The sequence below is a fragment of the Penicillium roqueforti genome (assembly GCF_015533775.1).
Source record: "Penicillium roqueforti strain LCP96 04111 chromosome Unknown scaffold_07, whole genome shotgun sequence".
Taxonomy (NCBI): domain Eukaryota; kingdom Fungi; phylum Ascomycota; class Eurotiomycetes; order Eurotiales; family Aspergillaceae; genus Penicillium; species Penicillium roqueforti.
Genome location: NW_024067571.1, coordinates 407,084 through 431,110, shown reverse-complemented (window position 1 = coordinate 431,110; position 24,027 = coordinate 407,084). Strand labels below are relative to the sequence as shown.

At 49.5% G+C, this 24,027-nt stretch overlaps 5 protein-coding genes across 5 annotated transcripts; 1 reads left to right on the top strand and 4 right to left on the bottom strand.

Annotated features, from left to right (window-relative positions):
- Positions 1-403: 403 nt before the first annotated feature.
- On the bottom strand, positions 404-1,960 carry adB (adenylosuccinate synthase ADE12; the record flags this gene model as incomplete). The annotated part of the gene is made up of 4 exons (XM_039071623.1): positions 404-1,114; positions 1,236-1,687; positions 1,800-1,868; positions 1,921-1,960. 4 exons carry the CDS (start codon positions 1,958-1,960, stop codon positions 404-406), a joined length of 1,272 nt encoding a protein of 423 aa, XP_038930060.1.
- Positions 1,961-2,919: 959 nt separating this feature from the next.
- Positions 2,920-5,835, bottom strand: LCP9604111_3975 (uncharacterized protein; the record flags this gene model as incomplete). The annotated part of the gene is made up of 4 exons (XM_039071622.1): positions 2,920-4,306; positions 4,367-4,454; positions 4,593-5,675; positions 5,739-5,835. 4 exons carry the CDS (start codon positions 5,833-5,835, stop codon positions 2,920-2,922), a joined length of 2,655 nt encoding a protein of 884 aa, XP_038930059.1.
- A 966-nt stretch (positions 5,836-6,801) lies between these two features.
- On the bottom strand, positions 6,802-10,024 carry LCP9604111_3974 (Zn(II)2Cys6 transcription factor; the record flags this gene model as incomplete). The annotated part of the gene is made up of 3 exons (XM_039071621.1): positions 6,802-7,683; positions 7,738-7,790; positions 7,843-10,024. The coding sequence occupies 3 exons, from the start codon at positions 10,022-10,024 to the stop codon at positions 6,802-6,804; spliced, it is 3,117 nt and encodes a 1,038-aa protein (XP_038930058.1).
- Positions 10,025-11,258: 1,234 nt separating this feature from the next.
- On the bottom strand, positions 11,259-13,248 carry LCP9604111_3973 (MFS transporter; the record flags this gene model as incomplete). The annotated part of the gene is made up of 3 exons (XM_039071620.1): positions 11,259-12,075; positions 12,163-13,039; positions 13,152-13,248. 3 exons carry the CDS (start codon positions 13,246-13,248, stop codon positions 11,259-11,261), a joined length of 1,791 nt encoding a protein of 596 aa, XP_038930057.1.
- An 8,873-nt stretch (positions 13,249-22,121) lies between these two features.
- Positions 22,122-23,879, top strand: LCP9604111_3972 (GTP-binding protein Obg; the record flags this gene model as incomplete). The annotated part of the gene is made up of 1 exon (XM_039071619.1): positions 22,122-23,879. One exon carries the CDS (start codon positions 22,122-22,124, stop codon positions 23,877-23,879), a length of 1,758 nt encoding a protein of 585 aa, XP_038930056.1.
- Positions 23,880-24,027: the final 148 nt, after the last annotated feature.

Sequence of the window (24,027 nt, the reverse complement as noted above, 5' to 3'; positions counted from 1 at the left end):
TTGTGTATTATACACCCTTGGGTGCTTTGTGTTTCTAATCTAGACTTCTCTCCTCTTTGTCTTATACTCACTCTACTTGGTTGTTCTGCGGGATTATTTTCTGGATACGAAGATCTGACCATCACTTTTGATTTCATGTACAATATCTTCTACTTCTTTGCCATTATTCTATCCAGGACTCAATTTTCATCTTGACAGAACATCTTTCTACCGGAACAATGGTAATAAACAGTAAAAGACTTTGGCCGCCTCTAACCAGATCCATTTTCGAGAATCTAAACCGTTGAATATGGGACAAGAAGGAACCCTTATATCAGACAACCCAAGTGTATCGCAATATGCACGAAGAAACAGTCACTCGTGAGAACAAAAAAAACCAAACAGAAGGAAATAAGAGATGCATTTAATCACGGGTGATCATGTGGCTTCTGGCAGGACCAGTACCAATCCACTTGACAGGAACACCACCAATCTCACGCTCAATGAACTCAATGTAAGCGCGAGCATTAGGAGGCAGATCCTCGTAGCGCTGAACACCCATAGTGTTTGACTTCCATCCAGGCAGAGTAACATACTCGACCTGAATCTTGTCGACGACATTAGGATCCGCAGGGAAAGTACCAGTAGTGCGCTTTCCATCGGGCAAGATGTAAGCGACACCAACCTTGATCTCATCAAAGTCATCAAGGATATCAAGCTTAGTCAAGTTCAGCGCGGTGTAGTGGTTGATAGCGTGAGAGTAGCGGCACAGAACAAGATCCAACCAGCCACAGCGACGACGACGGCCAGTAGTCACGCCGAACTCGCGTCCAACCTTCTGCAGCTTGTCGCCGTCCTCGTTGAGCTGCTCGCTGGGGAAAGGTCCGGAGCCAACACGCGTCGTGTAGGCCTTCACCACGCCGATCACGGACTTGATACTGGTGGGGTTCAGGGCAAGCGCTTGCACGGCTCCGCCCAGACCGGTTGATGACGAGGTCACGTACGGGTATGTGCCGTGGTCGAGGTCGAGCATGAGGGCGTTAGCACCTTCGACCAGTGTGTTGGTCGAGTCCTTGTGCGCCTGCAGGAACTCGAGCTGGTCGACGATGTAGGGCTTGAGGAGTGTGCGGTATTCCTAGAGATTGTCAGCGGTCTGTTGTGACGTGGATGCAGAAAATCAGGATTTTTCCATTTCTGCTGTCGCGCCATAGTCATTCGTCGGTGGAACGGGGAAATGGCCGTATTTTCATGCGTACCCTGAATCGTGCAATCTCCTCCTCGACATCGTATGCCAGGTCTCCGAACCGTGTGCGGTATGACATGTCCAAAGTGCGCAGTTTGCGCTCGAAGGTGGCCTCGTCTAGGATCTCGCCGACGCGAACACCGCGGCGTGCGGCCTTGTCGCTGTAGCAGGGACCGATACCCTTGCCAGTGGTACCGACCTTGCGGCCACCGAGACCCTTCTCCTCGAGACCGTCGACGACCGAGTGCAGGTCGAAGCAGACGTGTGCGCGGTCAGAGACGAAGATGCGCTGGGCGGCGCCCTTCAGGCCCTTGGCCTCGATAGCAGCCAGTTCCTTGAAGAAACTGGGGACGTGGAAGACGGTGCCGGCACCGATCAGGTTGATACATTTTGGCGAGACGAGACCGGAGGGAAGGATGTGGAAGTCGTAGGTAACGTCCTCGTGGACAATGGTGTGGCCGGCATCTGTATCCAATTGAAAAAGGCCGGTTGGTCAGTCACTGTTGGTTTTTGGGACGGCTCGTTTGAAAACTTCAACACTCCGGGGTAGAGGGATTGCAAAGCGAGTTGAACGTACTGTGTCCGCCGGCTGCACGGCAACAAAGTGTCGCAGTCTGCGACAGCATGTCTGTGATCTTCCCCTTTCCTGTTCGTTCATTAGCATGTCGAATGTCTCTGTCTGGTCTTGGTCCCCTTACCTTCATCTCCCCATTGACTTCCTAGAACGATTGAAACCATGATTGCACGCTTGAAAAGGTCACGAAGTCCGACTTATGCACGATCAATTGCTTTGGATGGTGGGGTAGGTTCGAAGGCGAAAGAGAATGTCTGGAGCCGATAGCGGGGCCAGGGTCAAGTTTGCCGGTGTGAGTTTTCAAGGCAAATTCGGCCAGGAACAATTCGATGCGAGGAATTTATACGTCGGCTATATGAAATTGACCTCTTTTTCACAAATTTGATCTTCTTTTCAGTGAGTCAGACCAATTTTCCGTGAACTCCCGTTGTCACAGATCCGGCGGGATGGCGGGGCCTGGTGCCTGGTGCCTTGATGCCTTGGCTTTCATCTGAGGAGCCTGAGGCAGAGAGGGTTAGGGCAAGGGTTCCAACGTATCCCAGGCTTTTCGCATTGCAATAGATGCAACGTTGTATGTACTAGATATTACTCGACTTGGAATGATTGAAGCTTTGAAATCAAGCTAATTTCATATACTGGCCTAACTGCTTGTGGTATAGCTGACCAGTAATCCCCAACTTTGCTAAATAGGTCGACTTAGTTACCTTCAGAACATTGAGAGGACGAAAGCCATGGGATAATGATGGATTGGTTAAGCTTGAACAACATAAGAAAAACCCTCCTAGTACCTAGTACAAATCCCGCTTCAACAACTCCATGAGAGAAAACACCGATAATAATAGAGCCCGATGAAAGAGTCAGGCAAATCTATGCAGATGTGATAAAATCCCGGGTATTCACAACAACACCAAGTCATTATGCATCGCAAAAGAGAGAGAGATCAAAAAGGCATGTAGAAGACATCAATAGAAGTGAAAAAAGAAAGAAGAACGGAGACGCCAAACTGCAGGAAACAGGTCAGATCAAATCGGAGAAGAGCCTCCCAATATTTAAGCTGAAGATGCAACGTAGATGCAGCTTCAGCAATGGCTTTCCATTTACCATGAACATTCAGTGATAAAACTCAAACCACCTTGCCGCCATCCCGGATCCACTCCCTCAATCGTCCAAGATCAAGGATACATTCCCGATGCAGCTCACAGGCAACTTCCCAATGCTTGCGCACCTGGATATCCTCCTCAATGCCACGGAGATAAGCACTAAAGCCGCCCTTACTGGTACCAGGGATGAGGAATTCGTCAACGTGATAATCATCAAGATCTTTACGGGTCTTTGTCGTGCCCTCGTTGCTGTCGTCGTCTGCGCCGTTTATTTTGAGACGGGTAGAGTCTCCGAAGGCACCGATCCAGCCCGGCGAAAGACCGGTTTCGTTCGCGTCTTGGCGCGCATTGAAATGCGTGAGTATGCGGCAGTTGAATGCATTCCATTCATGCATGTACGCTCCCATTGCTGAGACATACCAGTTCCATTTATCCCGCGGGAGGACGAGTTGCTTGGAGGTCGGGGCCAGGAGGACTGGTTTCGGGGCCCAGGGTCGCTTGGGTGGGTTTGGAAGTTGGAGTGTGCGAGGGCGGATGTCATCTCTTGTGGTCCTTTGCTGCTTGGCTTGGGATTCGAAGGGGAGAGTAGTGTGGATGTCTTCTAGGTTCTCGATGCCTCCGCCAGTTGTATTGGTGAATGGTACGGTATTGCGAAGATTCTCGAGGTTAAATAGAGGGGTGCGGGCTTCTGTGCCCGAAGGAAGCTTGGACTTCTTGACTGGTGGCGCATCTGGTGCAGCCTGAAAAGCCACATCGGGATAGCTACCACTGCTTGGTTTCTCAACTGGGGCCCTCGGCGGAATATTCTGAGTAGGAAGGTCCTCGTCGATATCCATCTCCTCAACGTCCGGTGCTGCTGTCTCGGCTGGCCCAGAAGTCTGGCCATTCAGGGTTTCTTTAGCTTCATCTGCTTCAGTAGCAACACTTGCCTGCTGCGGAGCGGTCCGCAATTTGATGCCTGTTCTAGGCTGTTTGTTTGGACTACGAGACGGCGCAGCGTTTGCCGTTTGTTTGGCTTTCTCGACCTCTGGTACATTCCACGAGAGGTTCCGAAGCTGTTCAGCCCATGAATCTGCAGAAAACTTTGCCTGTGCAAAGGGCGTTGGTGGTTGCTCTTGCTGTGATGACTGTGAAGTTTGATATAGAGGAGTAGGACCGAAAGGATTTGGAATCGGCGATCCAGTTGCTGATGTCTGAGCCGTTCCGGTCCGGAAGTTTGTACGGCCCCGATTCTGCGAGGCAGGCGATCTGGGCAGTGAATCCTTGTTTGGCGAGGCAGAGCCCAAGAAATCGAACTGACAAAAATGATCCCGCCAATCATCAGCAGAGAACTTCTTGTGCAAATCACTTGTGCTGCTCCGTCCATACGCGGCGGGCTGGGGCCTCTTGGGATTGTTTGCCGGGTCAGTGCTAATTCCGGTGTCCGTCAGATAACGCGAAGCAACTTGATAATAGGTGTACCTAACGTACTTGACAGAAGAGGAAGAACCAGATGGAGTAGATTGCTGGTCCGGCCGATACGAGCTTTTTGGGAAAGCAGCGCTATCCGAGGTGTGTCCTTTGGGTCCGTTGTTGTCAGCAAGGGTACGTTGATTAAAGAGGGGATTCCGAGGCATCGAATGGAGTTCGTAGCTACCATCTGGTAGCTGAACGGTTCGAAGCCCATTTGCGCTAAGGAAGGAGTTGAAGTCCATACCATTTCTGGGACTTGCTGTTCCTGGGTTGTAGAAGTCGGTAAACTTCTGATGCGGCCCGAGTCGACTCTTTGGCACAGCTTTGGGTTTGGGCCTAGGCTGTTCCCCTTCACTCGAGCTGGTAGAGTCATAGTTATTGGCATTCCGCCTGGGCGAGGGGCTAGCGCTACGGTATCTCCCAGACCGGCCAGAGGGAGGGCTGGCTTTACCTGTATGGGCGTTTTGATGGGAAGAACCTGAGGGGGTACGCGTGGTCGCGGAACGTCCTAATCCAGTGCTTGAGAAGAAAGTCCTCTCACCCTTGCCTGCCTGGGCATAGCTTCTGCTGGGTCGTTCGAACTCCGGGGTGTATGAATGGCGTGATTTGGGTTGAGGCGGCTCAGGTGATACTGGTTTCTTCGCAGTTGGGGGCACAGCAGACTTAAAGTATTGGCTGCTCATCCGTTCAGCCCTGTTGCTGCTATAGGCGGAGGTGTTGCGGGCCATCGGCTCGTCCCCTCCAGCGGCCCCTGGCGCAAAGCCCTGCTTCTTCTTGAAAGACTGTGCGTTGGAATGAGAGTTGTGAGCCTCGAAGGCAGACTTGGGACGGGTAGACTGCGCGGAGGTTCCAAAGGGATGACGCTGTGCCCCAGGACCTGGGACACCACCAGTGGCACGCCCAGTGGAAGGATCGAAGCCCTGCCATCCAGCTGCCTGTCCTCCTCTCATATTATTAAAGCCATGGAAAGCATCAGCCCTTGTTTGCGCATTGTCCTGTTGTTTGAATTGTTGCGGGCCGGCACGCGCATGAGATGCGTATCGTCGAGCGCCAGCCGACGGGGTAGTCGGGGCCGGCTTTGTGTACGAGTTTGCAGACGCCGGGGCTGGCGTAGGGCGAGGAGGATAGGTGGGGGTTTGTGTTTTGCGCTGGGTATTAGCCTTGGGCGGTCCGTAGCACTTGCCATATCCTGCGCGTAAACGATCGGTGTCATATTTCAGTCGTTGCGAGGGGTCACTAAGGATCTCATTGGCGGCCTGGATGGCCTGGAATTTGGCGTTGAACTCGACTTCTCGTCCTGGGTTCCTGTCTGGGTGGTACTTGAGTGCTTTCCCTCTCAATTAGCAATAGCCCCAATTATCACTTCAAAACATAGCTTCGCGAAACCCACCTAATTTCCTGAATTGCCTCTTGATGTCTTCAGCCTCCGCGCTGGGCTGGAGCCCAAGGTCCGCATAGTAATCTTTGCGCACGTCTGATTTCGCCATATTGTTCGTGTATTTCCGGCGAACTTATGCAGTTATAACAGGCTCGAATTGCATAGTCGGTGTTCAAGTAAATAATCGGCGGTCCCACGCATGTCCAGTCATAGAAGGTAAGCCCAAGGATAAGGTAAATCGTAAAGAGCACGTTGCACGCAATCAGGACCTTTTGAACAGGACTAAGCAGAACAAAAACGAATGCAATGTCTTGTAACCCTAGCAAAATCAAAGCCTCAGTCGTCAAATGTTGCCAAATGCTGCAATATTCAGTTCAGTGGGAAAAAAAAAAAAGGAAAGGGCAGAGCCTCCTTATATGCTCCGCGGTCTCGGTTTGCCGCAGGGTCCACTTCAAAAACGCTAGTCAGAGCTCGGCTTGGGAGAAACAGTTCGGAGTTTGCTCTTCGGGTTTGTGGCGATTGGAGGTCTTTTTCAGCGAGACCGGGGGAGTGAAGCGGGGGTAGGTGATTTGAATAGAAAATCGATGATCGAAGTGGGCACCTGATGTCGAGGTCAGGCAGTCGGGTCCAAGCGCAAATCGAAGTGAAGCAGCCAACAGGGCTACAGAGTTCTTTTGTGCGGTGAGTGCCACGATGACTGAGTGGAGAGCATTGCAGGAATTGTGTTGTTGGGAGAAAAAAAATAAAGGCGGGAGTGTTTGTTTTGACGCCGTTGCTGCCCGAGGCAAGCAACATAGCAATGCAAGGCAACTACAACATACTATATAATTCTCGATGCTATTGTTAACCCTAGAATTAATTATTTCCTGTCCTTGCAGATGTTCGTAAATCGGTATATATGTGTCTAGATGGTATCCAAAAGCAGGAAAAAAGAAAAATCACAGGCCGAATTATACAACCCTTGCTAAGCCCAGGTCTTTGGGGAAAAGGTGACAAGAAAGAGGCAGGGTAGGGGGATGAAAGAAATGCGAGAGAAGACACCAAACAAAAGAAATGAACCGGAACAACAGACATCCTAGACATCCCCTCCAGATGCGCCAGCCCCAGAGCCACCAAAGAAATAGCCCTCCAAAAGATCGTAATTGGGATTCTCACTCCAGTCATGCTGGAAATCCATAGCCATACCAAAGCCAAGATCAATCCCAACATTCTGGCCCAGGTTGTGACCCAAGGATGGTGCAGCCATAGTATTGTAATCAGGATTGGCTTCGCCTTCCATATTACCGTGGCCTTCGGCATCGCCCGACGCAAAATCCAAGAAATCAAGACTCATCCCTTGCGGAGTCTCAGTCTCGGCAGGCGGCAAAGCATGACCGTGGGTATTGCTACCGGGGGAGGCACTTTGTTGCGGCGAGTTCGCGTAGTAAAACTGCGGGTGGGGTTGTGGGGAGCTTGGATTCTCGTACTTGGGATAGTAATCCATCGACGGATTGCGCTGTCCATAAGACCGGGAAGACTGGTCTGCTGTGAAGTTGGGGGCTACCGATTCTTGAGGAGGGTAGGATGGCCCTGCGGGTCTATTTTCAGATCGGGTATGGTCGGTTAAGGGGGTATTATCGGTGAACAGGTCTGCTAAGTTCATATCGAACTTGGGGACGGGGCGGGACGGGCGTGCCGGAGTCGCTCGTCGGATTTGCCCTTGGCCTGCGCGGTGTCGTTGATCCATATGCTGTCGCGGCCGGCCGGGATGCAGTGAGCTGCTGCTGTTTGATGTGGCGTGGACACGGCTGATGTCTACTTGTGATCCGAATCCGGTTGTAGATAAACACATTTGAACGGTTGCTTTGCTCATGCGCTCGAACGCATCTCGGCATGCTTCAGCCGGTGGGCATTTGTGCATCAGATCGCCAAGAACAGAAGTTGCCGCGAGAACAGTAAAGTCGACTTCATCAAGGGTCTAAGAAAGGCAAAGTTAGAATAAGTATAAACCTAAATCCCAAGTTGGACCTACTAAGCGGCTTCGAACCAAAGGCGAATGCCAAATGGCATATAAGAAGGAGATTCCTGATAAGAGTGTCAGTAATGAAGCAAAGAAATGCAAAGAACAACAGCATACCAGCCATGAAAATATGATGCGTGGCGAGATAGGTGTAATTCACCAAGCGTACTCTGTGCAATTGGCGATAGATACGAATGACCTTCTGACCAGCCTCGGCAACATTAAGATAGACTTGATCCTCATCTTCACCTTCATCAGGATTAGAAAAGGACGGACTAGAAACGTCGTCCGCAGGAGTCAGCTCTCCCACCAATTCAGCCGGAACCGTCAAGCTCTGCTGGTACAGCAAAATGATAGCTTGCCAGTAATTCAACTCAAGCAGCTCAATGGAGAACCTCACGCCTGTTTCCGGCCGTGTCGGGGCAGTATCTTGCCACTCAACCAACCGGCGATGCACATCATAACGCCACGAGCGGAACGAGTCAAAGCCCTGAAGGAAAGGGGAGGAAAGCTCGGCGTGCGGGAGAATAACTGCACCGGCGCCTCTCCTCCGCACAGCGCGCGCCTGTTGGTATTGGAGGACATCGTGGATCTCGGATTGAAGCAGACGTAGTTTGAAGTAGTGGAATGCGACATGCTTATATGTCGAGGCTCCGTCCGGCGGTGTTAAAAGACCCGACTTGGTAATGTATTTGTCGTCCATCATAGACGGGAACTCTGTGCTGATGGCCTGATCGCTGATGCCGAATGGCCGTCCCACACACGTAGCTACCAGACGATCAAAGCTGTAGACGCACCACCACAACCGGCGACGGATATCGCGCACCCATTCACGACGGCCGCGTTCACGAGCATCGATCCGTGACTGCGCTTGGTTGCCGTCTTTCGTTGCAGAGTCAATGCCCGCTCCGTCCTCGTAATGAAGTCCAAGGTCGACGGCTAAGCGCATGGCCACACCGACGATGTACCAGAGACCCGGCGCAACAGGTCGTAATAGGGCAAAGCTGGCTAGAAGGAGCACTGCCTGCAGCTCTTCCAATCCACCAAAGCCCTCGCTAGAGGACGAACCAAGGAATGATTCCAAATGAATGATTGCCGAGGCATGGTATTCCTCCGGCTGGTACTGATGGCTCGAGAGTCTCGGTCTCTTCGTCCCAGACGAGGGCCGTTCACGACTACTGCGACTCTCATCATCCGAGCTTTGAGGCTTATCCTCAAAGATGATGCCAGCACCGATAGCAAACACGATATTAAGCACATAAAGCGCGCGTGGAGAACGCTTTTTCTCCTCTAACAAGTAAGTCTTATCCAACAGCTCCATGAAATCTCCCCGGTGGAGAATCGGCATCTGAGGATTCGCGTGTTCAAAGTAAAGATCGACCAGCCGTTCAGCCAGCTCCCGGTCAGGGAAAGTCGCGCATTTCATCATCGGCCTTGTCTGCAGTCCGAAGAAGGAATCGCGCATACTACCCCCACCCCCAGCAGTGCCCGCAGCACTCTGGGGCAATCGATCGCTCGTTCGAATCGCACGGTCCGGTATATTACCGGGTAGTGAGCTCCTTACCGCAGCGAAGACGACACGGGCAAACGAGATTCCCGATGTTGACCCCAGATAACGCGGGTCGGAAGTACCCTGTACAGAGACCATACCGATATTCGAGACCAGATTATGCAGGCGCCAATTATCCTCATTCGCAGGATCATCGTCCGCGTCACGATTACCCCCCTCTCCTCTCCGCTCTAGTCGACCGGCATTTTCTTTCGATGTATTCCTCCACTGTGCTTTCTCCGCTGCAGACCCCTCCCCAGCCTGGCCGTCCGAGCCGGGACGAGGTTGCGCGGCGTCGCCATCAGCTTCGAGCTTGATAGCCTCCTCCTCGTCGAAAGCGACGACCTTCTTAATTTCAATGTTGTTATCCGCTAATTGTTTTTCGAGATGTGCTACGCGTGCCTCCAGGAAATAGACATAGCTGCGGGGGATCTCCCGCTTTGTGATTGGGTCGTATCCGACGCAGCGCACGCCGGCCTTCTCACATGACTGACAGCGCGGGAGGCGCTGGTCGCAGCGATTTTTGCGCAGTCGACAACGGTTACAGGCGGAGACATTGCGGAATGAGGAGGAAGCAGACGAGGCGGGGACGATGGAATGGGCGGGCGAGGTGGAGGGCACCGCTGTCGGGGCGGAGAGATTGGAAGCAGAATTCGTCGCGGGGTCAGTTTGGGCTGGGGGGGTATTGGAGGGATGTGGTCTCTTCTTGCCTGAAGAGACTGGTGATAGCGGCGAGGGAGGGTTAGGCATTGTGAGAACCGAGAGACGAGAGCCGCAGAGTCGCGATCATCTCTTGGTGGAGTTTTGCGGGGACAATGGTCGGGAACTGCGATTTAACTCCCCCAGAGCAGATCAACATGATAAGACCACGAAATACCTTTAGTGTTCGTCTATGTTTCGTTCGGTGATTGGAGATTTATCGTGCCAATCGCGCCAATCGTGTCAAATCGAATGGAAAAGAGATTGGCCCCAAAACGGAAACCTCGGAATTAGATTATCCTCCGAGCAAATAATTGCAACACGCGACCATAGACGAGACCTGTGAGAATATGAGGAAGAGAAGAAACCATAGTCAGAGTGTATTGGCGGAGTTGGGAAATTGAGTTACCCCGGGAAGAGATCTCGGGTTTCCCAGGCTCTGACATGCCGAGATCTAATCGGACTCCAATCGGACTTTGATGGACTTGATGGACTTTATCGGACTTTGATGGGAGTTCGATGAGACTTTGACGGGACCTTTGTTTGAAGAATGAAGATTGAATCTGATATAGCTTCATCTAGGGAGATTTGGTGGACCTCCCCCACTCCCCGCTGTCAGGTTTACGACAAGGCATTGGACATGAGGGGGATGAGAGCGGGGGGAGAACAGCGGGGAGGGGGGGATTTATAAAACATGCTGGCCGTATGATCTTGTCAATATTAAGGAGTAATTGCTTAATCGACCGGACACCGTCGGAAAACATATGCTAGCCTGTAGTGAAACCATTGTCTAGAATATAGCGCAAGAAGGAGTGAAACAGGCTAGGAGGCATGAAACTATGAGACTACATGGCTAGAAAATGATCAAAGTTGATAGAGAAGATGACGGCCGTTAATTGAGCAGTCTGTAGCAAGATACTCTAACCGACAGAGACATGATATTCGAGAGAACACAGATCGAAGAACAAAATAACAAAATAACCTCCCAGATGCACATGAATAGTCATAATATAACCTGTTGATGCTCCAAGATAACATGAAAGAAAAGAAGAGACCCAAAATTTTATGCTTCAGCATACGCAATGCAACCATCTATAATTGCGCCGTTTCCCGGTCTCAAAGTCATGAGAATGAAATAGCAGAGTGAGGTATCGTGATGACGGGGAAAAGAAAAAAGTGACAAAAAAGAAAACCGCGTTGCGCCTTAGCGCTGAAATGAATATGCCTTCCAGAAGCATGGAAGAAAGTAAAAGGTGGTGCTGCAAAATATGCAAGCTTCGCAGTTTTAAACGTTGGTATCGTGGGTGAGATCGCCTTGAGGCTTGGGGAAGTTATCGACGGTGTTCAAGTTGAGTTCCGTAATGTCAAAGTCATGGTCGACACTAGAACGCAAGGAAAGCAACCGCTGCTCTTCCTCTGGGAGCTCGTCAGAGTCCTCAGCCTGGTTGCTGAAGTCCGGGATGGCTTCACGCTTCATCTCGGATTCGCTGACCTCGGGCTGACGAGTCTTGAAGCGCTCAGGTTCCGGAGATTCCTCCATCCAGAAACTTTGGATGGCGCCGATTAGGCAGACAAGACCGCAGGCCCACCAGGCCAGCACGGAGTATCCACTACCAAGACCCTTGGAGTGAAGCAGACCAGTGATGGTGGGACCAAACGCCCGGCTGAGACTGGCAGTGGAGGCGGCAACGCCGTTGATAGATCCCAGCACTTTGGAAGACGGGGCGGCATTGGCCAACAGGATGGCGGTGGCCGGGAAGGCGATCACATGGAATGTGATCTTGCTGATCAAGGAGACATAGACGGCAAGCACTTGGAACTTGGCCGGAAGAAGGACCAGGTAGGGTACAGCCAGGTAGAGAGGGGGCCATGCAAGCAAAACGAAGCGGAAGGTGCGCAAAGTACCAAAGTGCTTGACGACAAATGGAAACAGCCACAGTTGGGCGATCATCGAGTACACTCCTTGCACAGCGAGCATGAAACCAATGGTCTTCGTGGCCATTCCCAGGCCTCCGGTAAACTTGAGGGGTAGGACTACCTCGTCATCGGATCGTGGGGTGCTCAATAAGACCGGCATCAGCTGATCAAAGGAGACACTGTGGCTGAAATAGGGCAATGCAGGTCAGTAAATCATTCAAACGTATTGGGCAGAAGGGTGTGGCTTAGAGCGGGGAAGGGGGCCAACTCACTATGCAAGAATGCCGTAAGCAACGATAGCAAGGACGACTTGTCGGGTAAATGCCTTGGGCGCGGGGCTCTTCTGTCCCTCCAAGTCACAATCAGCCGATGCGCCGTCATCGACGGGACGCAGGCAAGGCGATGATTCGGCGGTTTCGTATCCAGGAGGTGCATCGTCGAAGTACTTCTCCTTGACGTCCACATCGGAATTATCGGGAAGCTGCACGCGCGAGCCCCAGCACAGATTGACCAACCAGTGGCCGAGCTCGAGACCGGGATCACGACGGTGCTTCTTCTCCGGGTGCGTCTCCTCCAAAAACAAGAAACCGACCACGATGCCGCAAATCAGCACGGTGATGCAGACGAGGTTGGGCAGCAGGAACGGGAATTTATCCCACAGCGTACTGCGAGCGAAGAGGGCCGGGTAGTTGTCGCAGGGCTGGGCCAAAGCGCCGCCCATAGCCGGTCCAATGATCGATCCAAGACACCACACGAAAGGCATAATCGAATAAGCTCGTGGCTGATGCTCTTTCTTGGTCACAATCTCCGCAACCGTCGTCTGGAGAACTCCGATGTTGCCGTTCAGCATGCCGCCCAGTGCTCGCGCAATCATCGCCGTGGCCAGGTTGGGCGCAAATCCGAATACCACCATGCTGATGGCCGTGCCCACGAGGCCCATGATGAGGACTGGCTTACGACCAATCCGGTCACTCATGCGGCCCCAGAACATGCCCGCCGAAAATTCAGCAAAAGTGAATGAGGAGGTGATCATGCCGGCGTACAGGGCGATTTGACGGTCGTTATCCGTCACATGGAATGATTCGACCATGTGATACACGTATGGGAAAATTGACATGAAAGCAATTGGTTCACAGATCCGGACGAGTGCTGTTGCCTTTGTCAGAAATTGAACTCATTGTGTATAGATATGGTTTGCGGCGAATTTGCGGCTACCATATCTTTTTTTTTTCATAGATCAGAACAAAAGTACCAAACTTACCTAAGATGAATAGTTGCCGAATTGGGAATGTAGAGAAGTTATCGCCCGAGCCATTGCGAGAGCGTCGGCCCTGTAAACAGGCTGGTAGTTGAAACATTGTGAAGTCGAGAGAGAAGAGGTGAGAAGGTCGAAATGAGCTGGAAGCAGACCAAAGGATTTCAGAGGCTCAAAGACACCCCACTTCCCTTTAAGAGTGTATAGCTCAGAAAAAAAAGACGAAAAGCAGGAACAAAGTACCAGATAAAAAGGTGCTTTTGTTTGCTTAATTTCCCCAGAGTCGCCAAGGGAGAGAATGTGCTAGTGTGGTTGGAGCAAGGAGCAGCGTCTTTTCGGTTTAGGGCTTCAGCATTGCTCCCCCTGCGGTAAATTCTATCAAGATCCAATAAGGCAGGGACGATGTGCGTATGAGACAGCGGCAAGGGAGTCCGGGGAGTTTATAGAGAAGATTGACAAGAGGAGGCTGAAGGAGAGGATCTATAAACCCAATGGAGGAGGAAAGATGTCAAGAGTAGTTAGAAGAGAGTAGGGAAAGAAAAGACCGGGAAAGGGGAGGCTATTATAATAAGAAGTCCTGACAGTGGATAGGTCTATAGAAGTGATCAGGCGCCAAAGAACTAAAACGTCAACCGTTCAGCATCACAACTAGAGATTTCGGTTACAGCTGTACAGGATGCAGTTGGCAAACATTCAGGATAAAGACGAACGAAGTGGGTCAGATTTCTTTATTATTGTAATTAATGTGTTTTTGTTTTATTTTCGATTTGATTTCCGTTTAATAAAAAAGAAAACCCTTTATCCTATTTAGTGGATCTGAGGTCGAAACCTGACATTTCCGTTAAGCAGAGCAGGGGGAAGCGGAAGAATCCCCCCGGAGGTAAGGAAAGGGGTTAGGGCCAATAGGAAGATATCGGTCCAGCGTCATTCTTTTAGGGATTGGACTTATTTTATTTACATTTTGGCCATCGGGGGGAAAGGTAGTGTTCTTCCGGGCGAATTCTAAAGGGAAAAGAAATTAAAAATGGGATTCTGATAGCGATTAATCAGATCGGAGGTAATATAAACGAATTAAAAAGGAAAAACAGAGTTTCCACACCTTTGATTCGACAGATCCATTCCCCCAGATCCAACGAGCAAGACTGATACATACCAAAATGATGTCGAGACCCACGGTCCTGAGCGCCGGGCTCCCGGGGAACGGCATTAGGCCTATTAGTCGAGGGGCGCTAAACGATACTTCACCCGTATGGCGTAAGGTAAGGAAGATCGACTTGGTTGTACCCAGAGCTGTGGTTTAGTGTCAAAATAGTGAGATGATAGATCTCGCCCTATAGCTCCGCGGTGTCTCTCCCCGAGAACCTATGCTTGAACTAGTTCCGGACTTGCCAGGTAGACTTGAAAATGGTTCTTTAATTAAATAATTTAATTTCAGGATTTTTACCCTCTCTATAATTGTAAATGTGCTTCGTACTCCGAAACTGAGACCAAACATCACATCGTCATACTCTCCACTCAACGGAAACCTAACATGTTATCCACTCTTCCCAGATGGCCGGGATGATCAGGAGAAGCGTACTTTTCTAATAAGGTCGGAACCAGCTGATTGGGTCGAAACATACATGTAGGTCAACCATGTTTAGGATATACTAGGAATAAAATGCGGTGTACGAATGTACCAGCTGAAAGGGAAACTCTAGCCCATCTCGAGCGCCGTGCCGTCTATTGTCGCATTGTTGCATGTCCGCAGTAAAAGCCGTTTTCAACTCCCCAGAGCGTTTCTCGCGAATCCCGCCATCCCGGTACAGATGGAGCCTATGGAGTTGGAAGCAGTATAGAAAGAGAAGCTATTGAAACCCTCGGAGATCCGATGATCATCTTGGCGTCGAATTACAATATACACACCGTACTAGTAGAAATAATCTCGTCCGTAGCCACTGTAATGTGGATTACGGCTTCTGAGACCTTCGAGAAGCCTCCGGAGAATCAGCTGAGCTTGTCAGAAATTCACCGACACTCCCGAGCCCCATCTATTGGCCGTTAGGCGTCGATCGGCAACAGGGGAAAACAATGCCGCCCCTTTCTCCCCCTTATAACTATATCAGCCATTGTGGCGAAGTGGAGCGGATTACTGAACCGTAATTCCGCTGGTACATTCTGGCTATCTATTACTCCGGTCCTTTTGACTTTCGATCTGTTGACACAAATGGGATCTATCCAAAGTCGGTACAGTGCCGACCCAACAAGAAGGGCCTGCATAAGACCCAAGGGGTTGGGAATAAGTGGGACCATTTGTATTCGAATATATGTTGTCTGTTGGAGGTGCATATGTACTTGATATATGGAGTATAATATAGTGGGAGAAACGAGATGCGCTAGTTCGATTCTTGCTGTACGACAGAAATTATCTGGGGCCACGCGAGGGAGTGGATAAAAAGCCGGTGAGAAATCATCTAACTCGAAAGGAAAAAAAAATAAATAAACTACAACGTCATACTCAAGTATTAGCGGCTAGAGCCTCTCAGGGGTGCGCCTTGTAGGAGATGCCAAAGGAGGAAAGTCAAGGAACGGTGTGAGCAAGACATTGTAAACCCGACTGGGGCGGCTCCTGCAACATGCAACACTTCTCTTGACTTTTTTTCAACAACCAGTCATACAGAATGCCGGTGATATTGCTCAATAAAAAGAGTCATTCGATTAGAAAGCAGAGGTGACCGTGCCCAGCTGACAATGGGCTAATACAAGCTCCTAGTGAGGTCTGACAGGGTGTTTGACCAATCCGTCTATGCATGAAATACCCAGATATGTCGATCCCAATGCATGCATTCCTATCCAGAGAGGTCATTGGCTACAAGGTGGGAGCGCTTGCAACTAAATCGTTGAAATGTCCAGTCCGCGAGTCGCAACCCAACCCTAACAGAGCCCGACCTATTTCAACGCGGATATAGCGGTGACTGCTATTCAGGAAACAAAGCCCGTCATCTTTCCATGCCATGCATCACGCGACTGTGCCTGCCGTAGCTCCGTCAGCGACAGTCGTGTCTACCTCGAAATCCATTCGGACTGTTCGGAAGAAGAATTGCGACCCAACGGTCGGAAATTAGTGCTTGCTGTTCTCTTTGTTTCATACATATTGCGATTCAAATCGGGATGGAGATCATGTGAGTCTTTGATTTTCCTACCCTGCAGCCAACCGAATCATCCATGTAAGGTGGGGGAAAAGGAACCCCTGCAAGGTTATTCTTCCGATTCTCGCCAATTTGGAAAGAGAGGGGGACATAGATCAAGTGAGTCTGCATTGACAAGGTCTGATATTAACCGGTGTCAAGCGGTGTGTCTCTTGGCTGCATCCTGTTGATTATCTGCAGAGATGCTTTGACGTCTTGCCTTGAATTCTCCCTCGGATACTCCGTACTCGTTCCTGTGATCCCGTGGTAGGCTGAGCCCTACATGGGTATTGTTCTGCCCCGCCATTTGAGTCTGCACCGCCGGTAAACTGTCCAACTATGATCGTCGAGGATTGCGATATGGACCGACATTGCGCATGTAGCCCATATTGATATCCAGACCTCCGCGTCGTTTTGACTCGAAATCAAGAAGCCTCGAAAAAGACGGTGAAGCGTTACAAGTCAACACGCACAGTTGGAAGCCATGCTTGACGACACCGACTTATCCAGGATGATGTTGATAACGCCGTAGAGTAGATTTGCCGAGATCTCGCCGTGCCCTACTAGTACTTGGTCACAGCTTCGACCGAACGTACATATGTACTGCGATGTCGGGGTCGATCCGTGCTTAATTTCACATGAGGTCATGAACCATCTTCACCACATTCCATCTGTTGCCCTTGATATTTCCTTCATTCCAAAGTGAGCAAGATATTGCATCACAGCGGAATAATACCTCAACACTTCCCGATCGAGACCAATAGCAAGGGGGTGGATTCAACCTCCACGGCACACTATCAAACTATACCTCGTCTATTGCACAGCCACGACACCTAGATCGATCGTACAGTCCCGCCCTGAGGACCGCCACAGCAACGATGACCGGGGCTTGTCGGCGCCGCCCCACGGATCTGATTACCACGAACCTATACGGAGTACTCCGTAGCATTTGGCGAGATACGATGCCCCTAAGAATACAGCCCCGTTTTCGGATAGATCAGTCGGTTGTGACAAATTTTTTGCAGACGCTAAACAATCCCAATCTAGACAGAAGGGTCCATGATCCACACAGAACGCCGCACCAAATTGTCGGGTTCTGACAGTCGCGAGATTCCCGAACGGCTGAAGCGTGGCGCCGATTGCCCCCCCTCAAACCCCAAACAAACAAACCAATCAAAGAAGAAAAATAATTCCGGCAAAATGGAAACTTCTTCCGGCATATAGGAAGGCTTCATTTTGGACCTGTCCCAAATTTGGCGGAGATCTCCGGCAAAATTGCTGGGTGCGGCTTCCCTTTCTGTCCCGCGATGAGGAAGAAAACTCAGTTGTGTGATGTATCAACTTTTGGAGTCACTCCCGTGGGCCGGATTCCGTCATTCAAAGTCTAGATCTTCGATGGCAAATTCGATGGAAAAGGGGCTACACACTATGCTGACGGGCAAAAACAAGGATTCCAACATATCCCTCCCGATGTTGTACAAGGGTGTATACATATCAATGTAGGCGATGTACAACATACATTGCAGATCAGTCTAATCCCATTGTTTTCAGAGGTGTGATCCCGCTACGTAGATTCGGATACATGCCGGTTTAACTCCGAGCAAAACAGGCTCCATTCCTATTCCTTGCTATTTTAATAAGCCGCCACCGGTCGTGCCGTCCTTGGGATGTGTACGGAGTACTCCGTACAATATATGGAGTATGGAGTATGGAGTACATACGTATATGCATTTGAGACGGGAACTCATAGCTTCATGCAGTCTACCCGATCGACCGAGCAAGAAGGTTTGAGTTTAATTGCTTCAATGCGATTTACTTCCTCGACTCCCGATCCAGAACCTTGCGGCGATCGGTTACACGGTTTGTTTAGCTGTCTCTTTCTAGAGATCGGTATCCATGTCGGCTACCCTTGATTCTAGACACTAGTGGGACCTTACTTGGTAGGGTTGAAGAGTGTATACGTACAACGTACTATAGACTACAATATATCATGGATAGCTGAATCTTCAACTTAATTGTTTGGACTGGTCGTACCAGCTAAACCCCACATCTGCATTTCCGATCTAGATTTATGGCTTAGCTTTAGATCTCGGAAGTTTGGGGAAGATTGAAATTCTAATTTCTAAAGGTTGTCGAGGAGCTGCATGGAGTATAAGTGACAGGTGTACTTTTGTGAACCGGCAAGGCGTATCCGAACCCATGCATGATGCATACGTACGAATTCTGACAGGCAAGATCGGAACCTAGCCTTGGAGATTAAGATTGCCCAGCTGCCTTGCGTGTCTTCCAAGGTTTTTCATTCCAGAGGTGCGTCCCGAGGAAAGCTGAATCCTCTGGTCCGGCAGCTGAGCGGGATGTCCGCGGTCCAATAAAATCTCCAAATCGCCTTCCACCTCGGGGTCCCCGCTAGACAAACCATGGAACTTACAGATCCAGTTCCACGGTACTACTAAGTTAAGGATATATGGAGTACATTAGTGTCTCCCGAGGTTCCTCCCAAAGAGGGGCTAATGTAAAGAATGGATTGGTATTGTAAGAAGTACCCATATTACCATCCGATCTCTTTTTTTCTCTTTTTTTTTCTATTTCCGTGACCAACAGGAACGATCGCCCTCATCCGCACTTGTGGCAAGCGGAAAGCAGGGATCCGGTGCCGCGGTGACGGGTACAGTGCAAAAGTTCCGCGAGTGGATCCGAATCACATCTCGTACTCCGTATTTTCGCAAGGATTTTCACACTATCGATTCTACTCGCGAACATTCCTGTTCTTCTTCCCGTTTTTTATTGATTTCTTTTTGCCCCGCAAGGTACCGGGGAGCTGAATTCCGTGGACTTTTGGTCAGCTGGATCTATACACTTCTTACGTACTTCCCGCCTTACTTCATGTACTCTAGACTTTGCGATGTGATCGAGATCGATTCCCCTGCAGGAGTCTAGGCACAGAATGTTGAGTTCATTGCAGTCACGTGTGGTCTTACTGGAAACCAATTGAAGCTCAATGGTATCACTCAAGATCACCTGCCTGGTATCTTGTCGATTATCCAACATCCCACCTTCAACCCATTTATAGCTTGGCCAACATACGATAACTACCGTGAGCAGAACTTGTCGTCCTACCTGATACTAGTTAAATGAAAATCTGGTTATTGGATCTAGACTTCGAGCAATAACTCCTTTTGAATTGCGTATCATTATTTCCCAAGTAGCCAATACACAAACCTAGTCGCCGCTTGCGCGTCCTTGACGAGCTGGGAGTTTAATACTTCGATTGCTCAGCCATCTGAATATTACTCCAGAGAAATTTCATACAAATAATTAGCCCACGCAAACAGCAGAATGATACCTAGAGGGTGGTACAATACATAGCCTCACAGGTCACAGGTCTATAAAAACAAGTTGTCCATGCATATATCGTGACATATAGTTAAGTAGTTAACTAACTACGGAGTACTAAAAGACAATTCCTCAAAGATCATTCAATACAATATCAATTAGTACCAAAGACTACTTCGTATACTCGTAAAGTTTACCGAATTGGACGAACCCCTAAAAATTACCGCCACCGATCATATCTAGATAGAGTCCAGATACGAACGGCTCCGTACAGACGCATGATCTTAGTGCTAAACCTCTTAGCAAAAGTACAGCAGACTTCCCCATGTAGTACTTTTGCTCGCCCCGGAGCCAAGATCTGATCGCCTTGAGGCTCGGTTCTGGTGGGTTCTTTCCCTGGCGTCTCTCTAGTCTGTCAGCTTCCCTCTCTTGCTCCTGAGAGTATGGTGATGGTACTCTGATTGGTCGAAAAATTGTGGAATCTTCTTATGCACAGTACTGTGGGCAAGTTTTCGTCTGATGCCCATATCTTTATTTTCACTTCATATCTCTCGGATCATGCCATATAGCGAATTTCACGCCCCTGAGTGGAAGAAACCTAGAAAATGCCAGAGACCGCTCTTCACAATAAGTTCACTCTTGCTCATAGGTTGATTGATCTCACTGTTGAACACGATTCCCGCTTCTGCAGTTGCCATAATCACGCTATAAATGTGACAGCGGGTCACAGATTCCTGCCTGTGCTAAAATTGACATTAGAGCTAGGGCCATCGGACCTTTCAACACCGAGAATGCAGCCTCTATGATATATCCACTACACGGGTACTTGATACTGCAGAGGTGTGATCCTATCCCGTTTTGGAATTGGCTTTAATCTCAAATCTCAAATTCCAAATCATCTCTCATAATCTCTCTCCGCTGCATAGTTTGTTATTATCGATCTGCCTATGTCTTAATTTATGTCGCTTGCCATTTTCGAGTACTACATACTGTTATCTACCGACGTTGCGCATGATATACGTACGTCCATGTATCTCGCCTTCCGCCTACTTTTCACTTAATTGCATGAGTTTTCCCGCATGAATAAAGACATTGTAGACTCGGGTATGTGCTTGCTTGAGTGTAATAATTATGTCGATATAGACCAAGGCAACATGAAATCGGTGTGTTAGTACATTCTTAGGGCAATTCAAAATATATTTTAGAGCCGTCCTAGATCATATAATTGTTTAGTCAAGTTCGATGAAAACTAATTGATAGAAAGCCATTCCCCGAGCAGATAATATACCCGAGGAATTGTGTATAAGGGTAATCCCCATTCCAGTCAATATTAGGCACTGATTTGTATAAAGCTATCAGAAAGAAACTCTCAAAAAAAAAAGGAGCACCGGACAGTTGGAGCAAGGTAAACACATCCAATAAAAACAAGGATACACCGAATCCATGTAAAACACGCCTGGTAAGAACACAAAAACAAAACCAAAGAGTTCAGCTAGCCGAGACAAGGACATAATCAGAAGCATCTATATCCTTGTTGATTCCGTCCGGACTAGAGTGCTGCGCCTTGGGTTCTCCCACTTGTGACTGTTGCGAAAGCTTTCGTGTATTAATTTGAGCCGGCTGTGAAATATAGGAGAAGTCAAGTCGTCATAACGTCAAAGTTGATGATCAGCCCCTGAGTAATGGTCATGCTAGTGATCTATGGATGCATTGATAGTTCCCAAGGTTCTCCGCCAACATAAGCTGCTATCTTCCTAATCTCAGCAGGTTGAAAAAGCAAATAACAGTACAGTATTAAACCAAACAAAGGCAACAGACCGTTACGTATTTTACTCTCCTCCGCTGCATGTCAGCGACTCAACATTAGGGAAAGCTAGACAAAGAGTCGAGTCGCAATCAGACAGGATTAAAATTGAGCTAGTCTATTCAAGTAAAATCCGCATCTGTTTATTGGTCACTTTCTCACGAGATCGGGGAGTCACAGCGGCAACTTGCAGATGCAGCAAAGTACTCTGTACTTGTTTTGACCCTACGGATCAGATGTGGAAACCCGACGGCTTCTCATAATATGGGTTGATGAGGTGGCAAGCGAACGGTTAGATGCAGAGTTGGGCATTGTTTTGAACAGCTCGTTTTTCCTTGGCAAATCCTTCTGAATATCGAGTCTGATCAGCGGCATGTTATTTACACAGCCCTTTTTGGATTCGCAAAAATGGGAAAATTGGATTAAAAAGGAGTAACTTTAAGGTATGGCCATATATTCTGCACCCATTGGGGAGACTATAAATGGCTTATCATCATGTGATCTTATCGGGACATTGAGAAATCCGCTGAAGTCATAACTCACTCTGTTGACAATTCACAGAAAACCGGTATATCTGCGCCCTATGAAGATCTAATCTTGACTTGAACTATTTCAAAAGTTGCAAGAACTGCATTCACAGAATGAGCGAGAAATAGCCGCCAATCACACATCATGGCGCATGCACGAGTCTATTTTTCCCTTCCCATACGACCATTCCTTCCAAGACAAGCCCGTTGCAGCCGATTATTCCTACGAGACCTTCAAAAACCTTGCGTCGCACGGAACCGATTTCAGAGCACCAAGGCCGACCCCGAAACACCACCTCAGCCTAGCCAAAATGCCGTATCTGACGAGGTAAAACCAGACCTGTCGCATCTGGATCCTTCTCCGGAGGATTATTCGCGGTTCATTTTCCAAGACAAATGCCGGGTGAAAATACATGCTGGATCTGGTGGACATGGCTGTGTCGCCTACCTGCGCGAGAAATACGTCGAAGAGGGACCTCCGAACGGCGGCGACGGTGGCAGCGGAGGCGGTATCTACATCCAGACTGTCGAGGGCTTGACTAGTCTTCACAAGCTGGCCCGCAGAGGCATTATCAGAGCTAGCAGAGGACGAAACGGACAGGGTAAAAGTAAGGGTGGAAAACGAGGCGATGACGTCCTCCTTCAGGTGCCTGTCGGCACCGTGGTGCGGGAGGTGAGCCGTTATGATCCGGTCGAGGTGGAGTGGGCGCGCATCAAGGCCGCAGAAGAAGCGGCCTATATTGCTAAAGAGGAGAAAAAGGTGTGGCGGGCTCCTAGTGATTCTGAAATTGAAGGTGAAGATGAAGGCGAAGGTGAAGGGTTTGAAGAAACAGAAGAGGACGAGTTCAACCCTATCCAGCACGATCGCTGGGTACTACACCCCGCCGCAAAGCCGTCTGATTTTCTTATGGTCCAATTTCCGAAATCATACCCGCGACGACAGAATATAGCAGCCATGGAACCCAAGGCACCGATTTGGCTGGATCTTTCAAAACCTATGGATAAACCCATGCTTCTGGCTGCCGGTGGTATTGGCGGGCTGGGCAATCCGCACTTCTCCACACGCGTAATGGGACGACCAAAGTTCGCAAGTCGAGGTGAAGGTGGAATGATGTTGGAACTCGACTTTGAGCTCAAGCTCCTTGCAGATGTCGGATTGGTTGGGAAACCAAACGCCGGCAAGAGTACGCTCCTTCGCTCGTTGACCAACAGTCGGACTCGCATTGGAAACTGGGAGTTCACGACACTTTCCCCCAGTATTGGTACTGTGATCACCGACGACATGAAGGGTCGTCCTCTTGTTGAGTCGAAGGTCCGTCGCACACACTTCACTATTGCGGACATTCCGGGTCTGGTGGAAGGCGCCCATCTCGACCGAGGACTTGGGCTGGGGTTCCTTCGGCACATCGACCGAGCTGGGATTCTTGCCTTTGTGGTTGATCTCAGCAACGGCGATCCTGTAGAGGAACTCCAGAAACTGTGGCGCGAACTTGGAGAGTACGAGCGAATGCGCGATGCAGATCCCGAATCTGAGGAAGACGACATCATTGAATGGAATCCATTCAATGAAACTGAGGATGGTGGCCATCGGCGACAGATACTTGACCGAGAGCCCGCCCCCATCTTGAATACCAACCCCGACGGCTCGCTGCCTCCGCTGGTGATGACACCTCTGCATTTGAAGCCTTGGTTTGTCGTGGCAACCAAGGCAGACCTGGAAAACACACAAGACCAATTCCGAGCTCTGCAGGAGTACTTGTCTGGTGTTCAGAATGGCTCGATTGAGCACCCCTCGGGTCATGAACGCGCTTGGAAGGAGAAAGTGTGTGTTGTTCCGGTCAGTGCCAAAAGAGGCGAAGGGGTGTCTCGAATTCCTAAACTGGTGATGGAGCTTCTCGAATAAAGCGTGTATATTAGAAAACTCCCTTGATCTTGAACAAAATGTACTATATAATAAAATCAATATACCTTCAACATCCCTCTGCAATCTAAGCTCTCATATGCCTGGGTTTAGTTTCATCCTATCTAGGCAACCTCCTAGCTCTAATGTA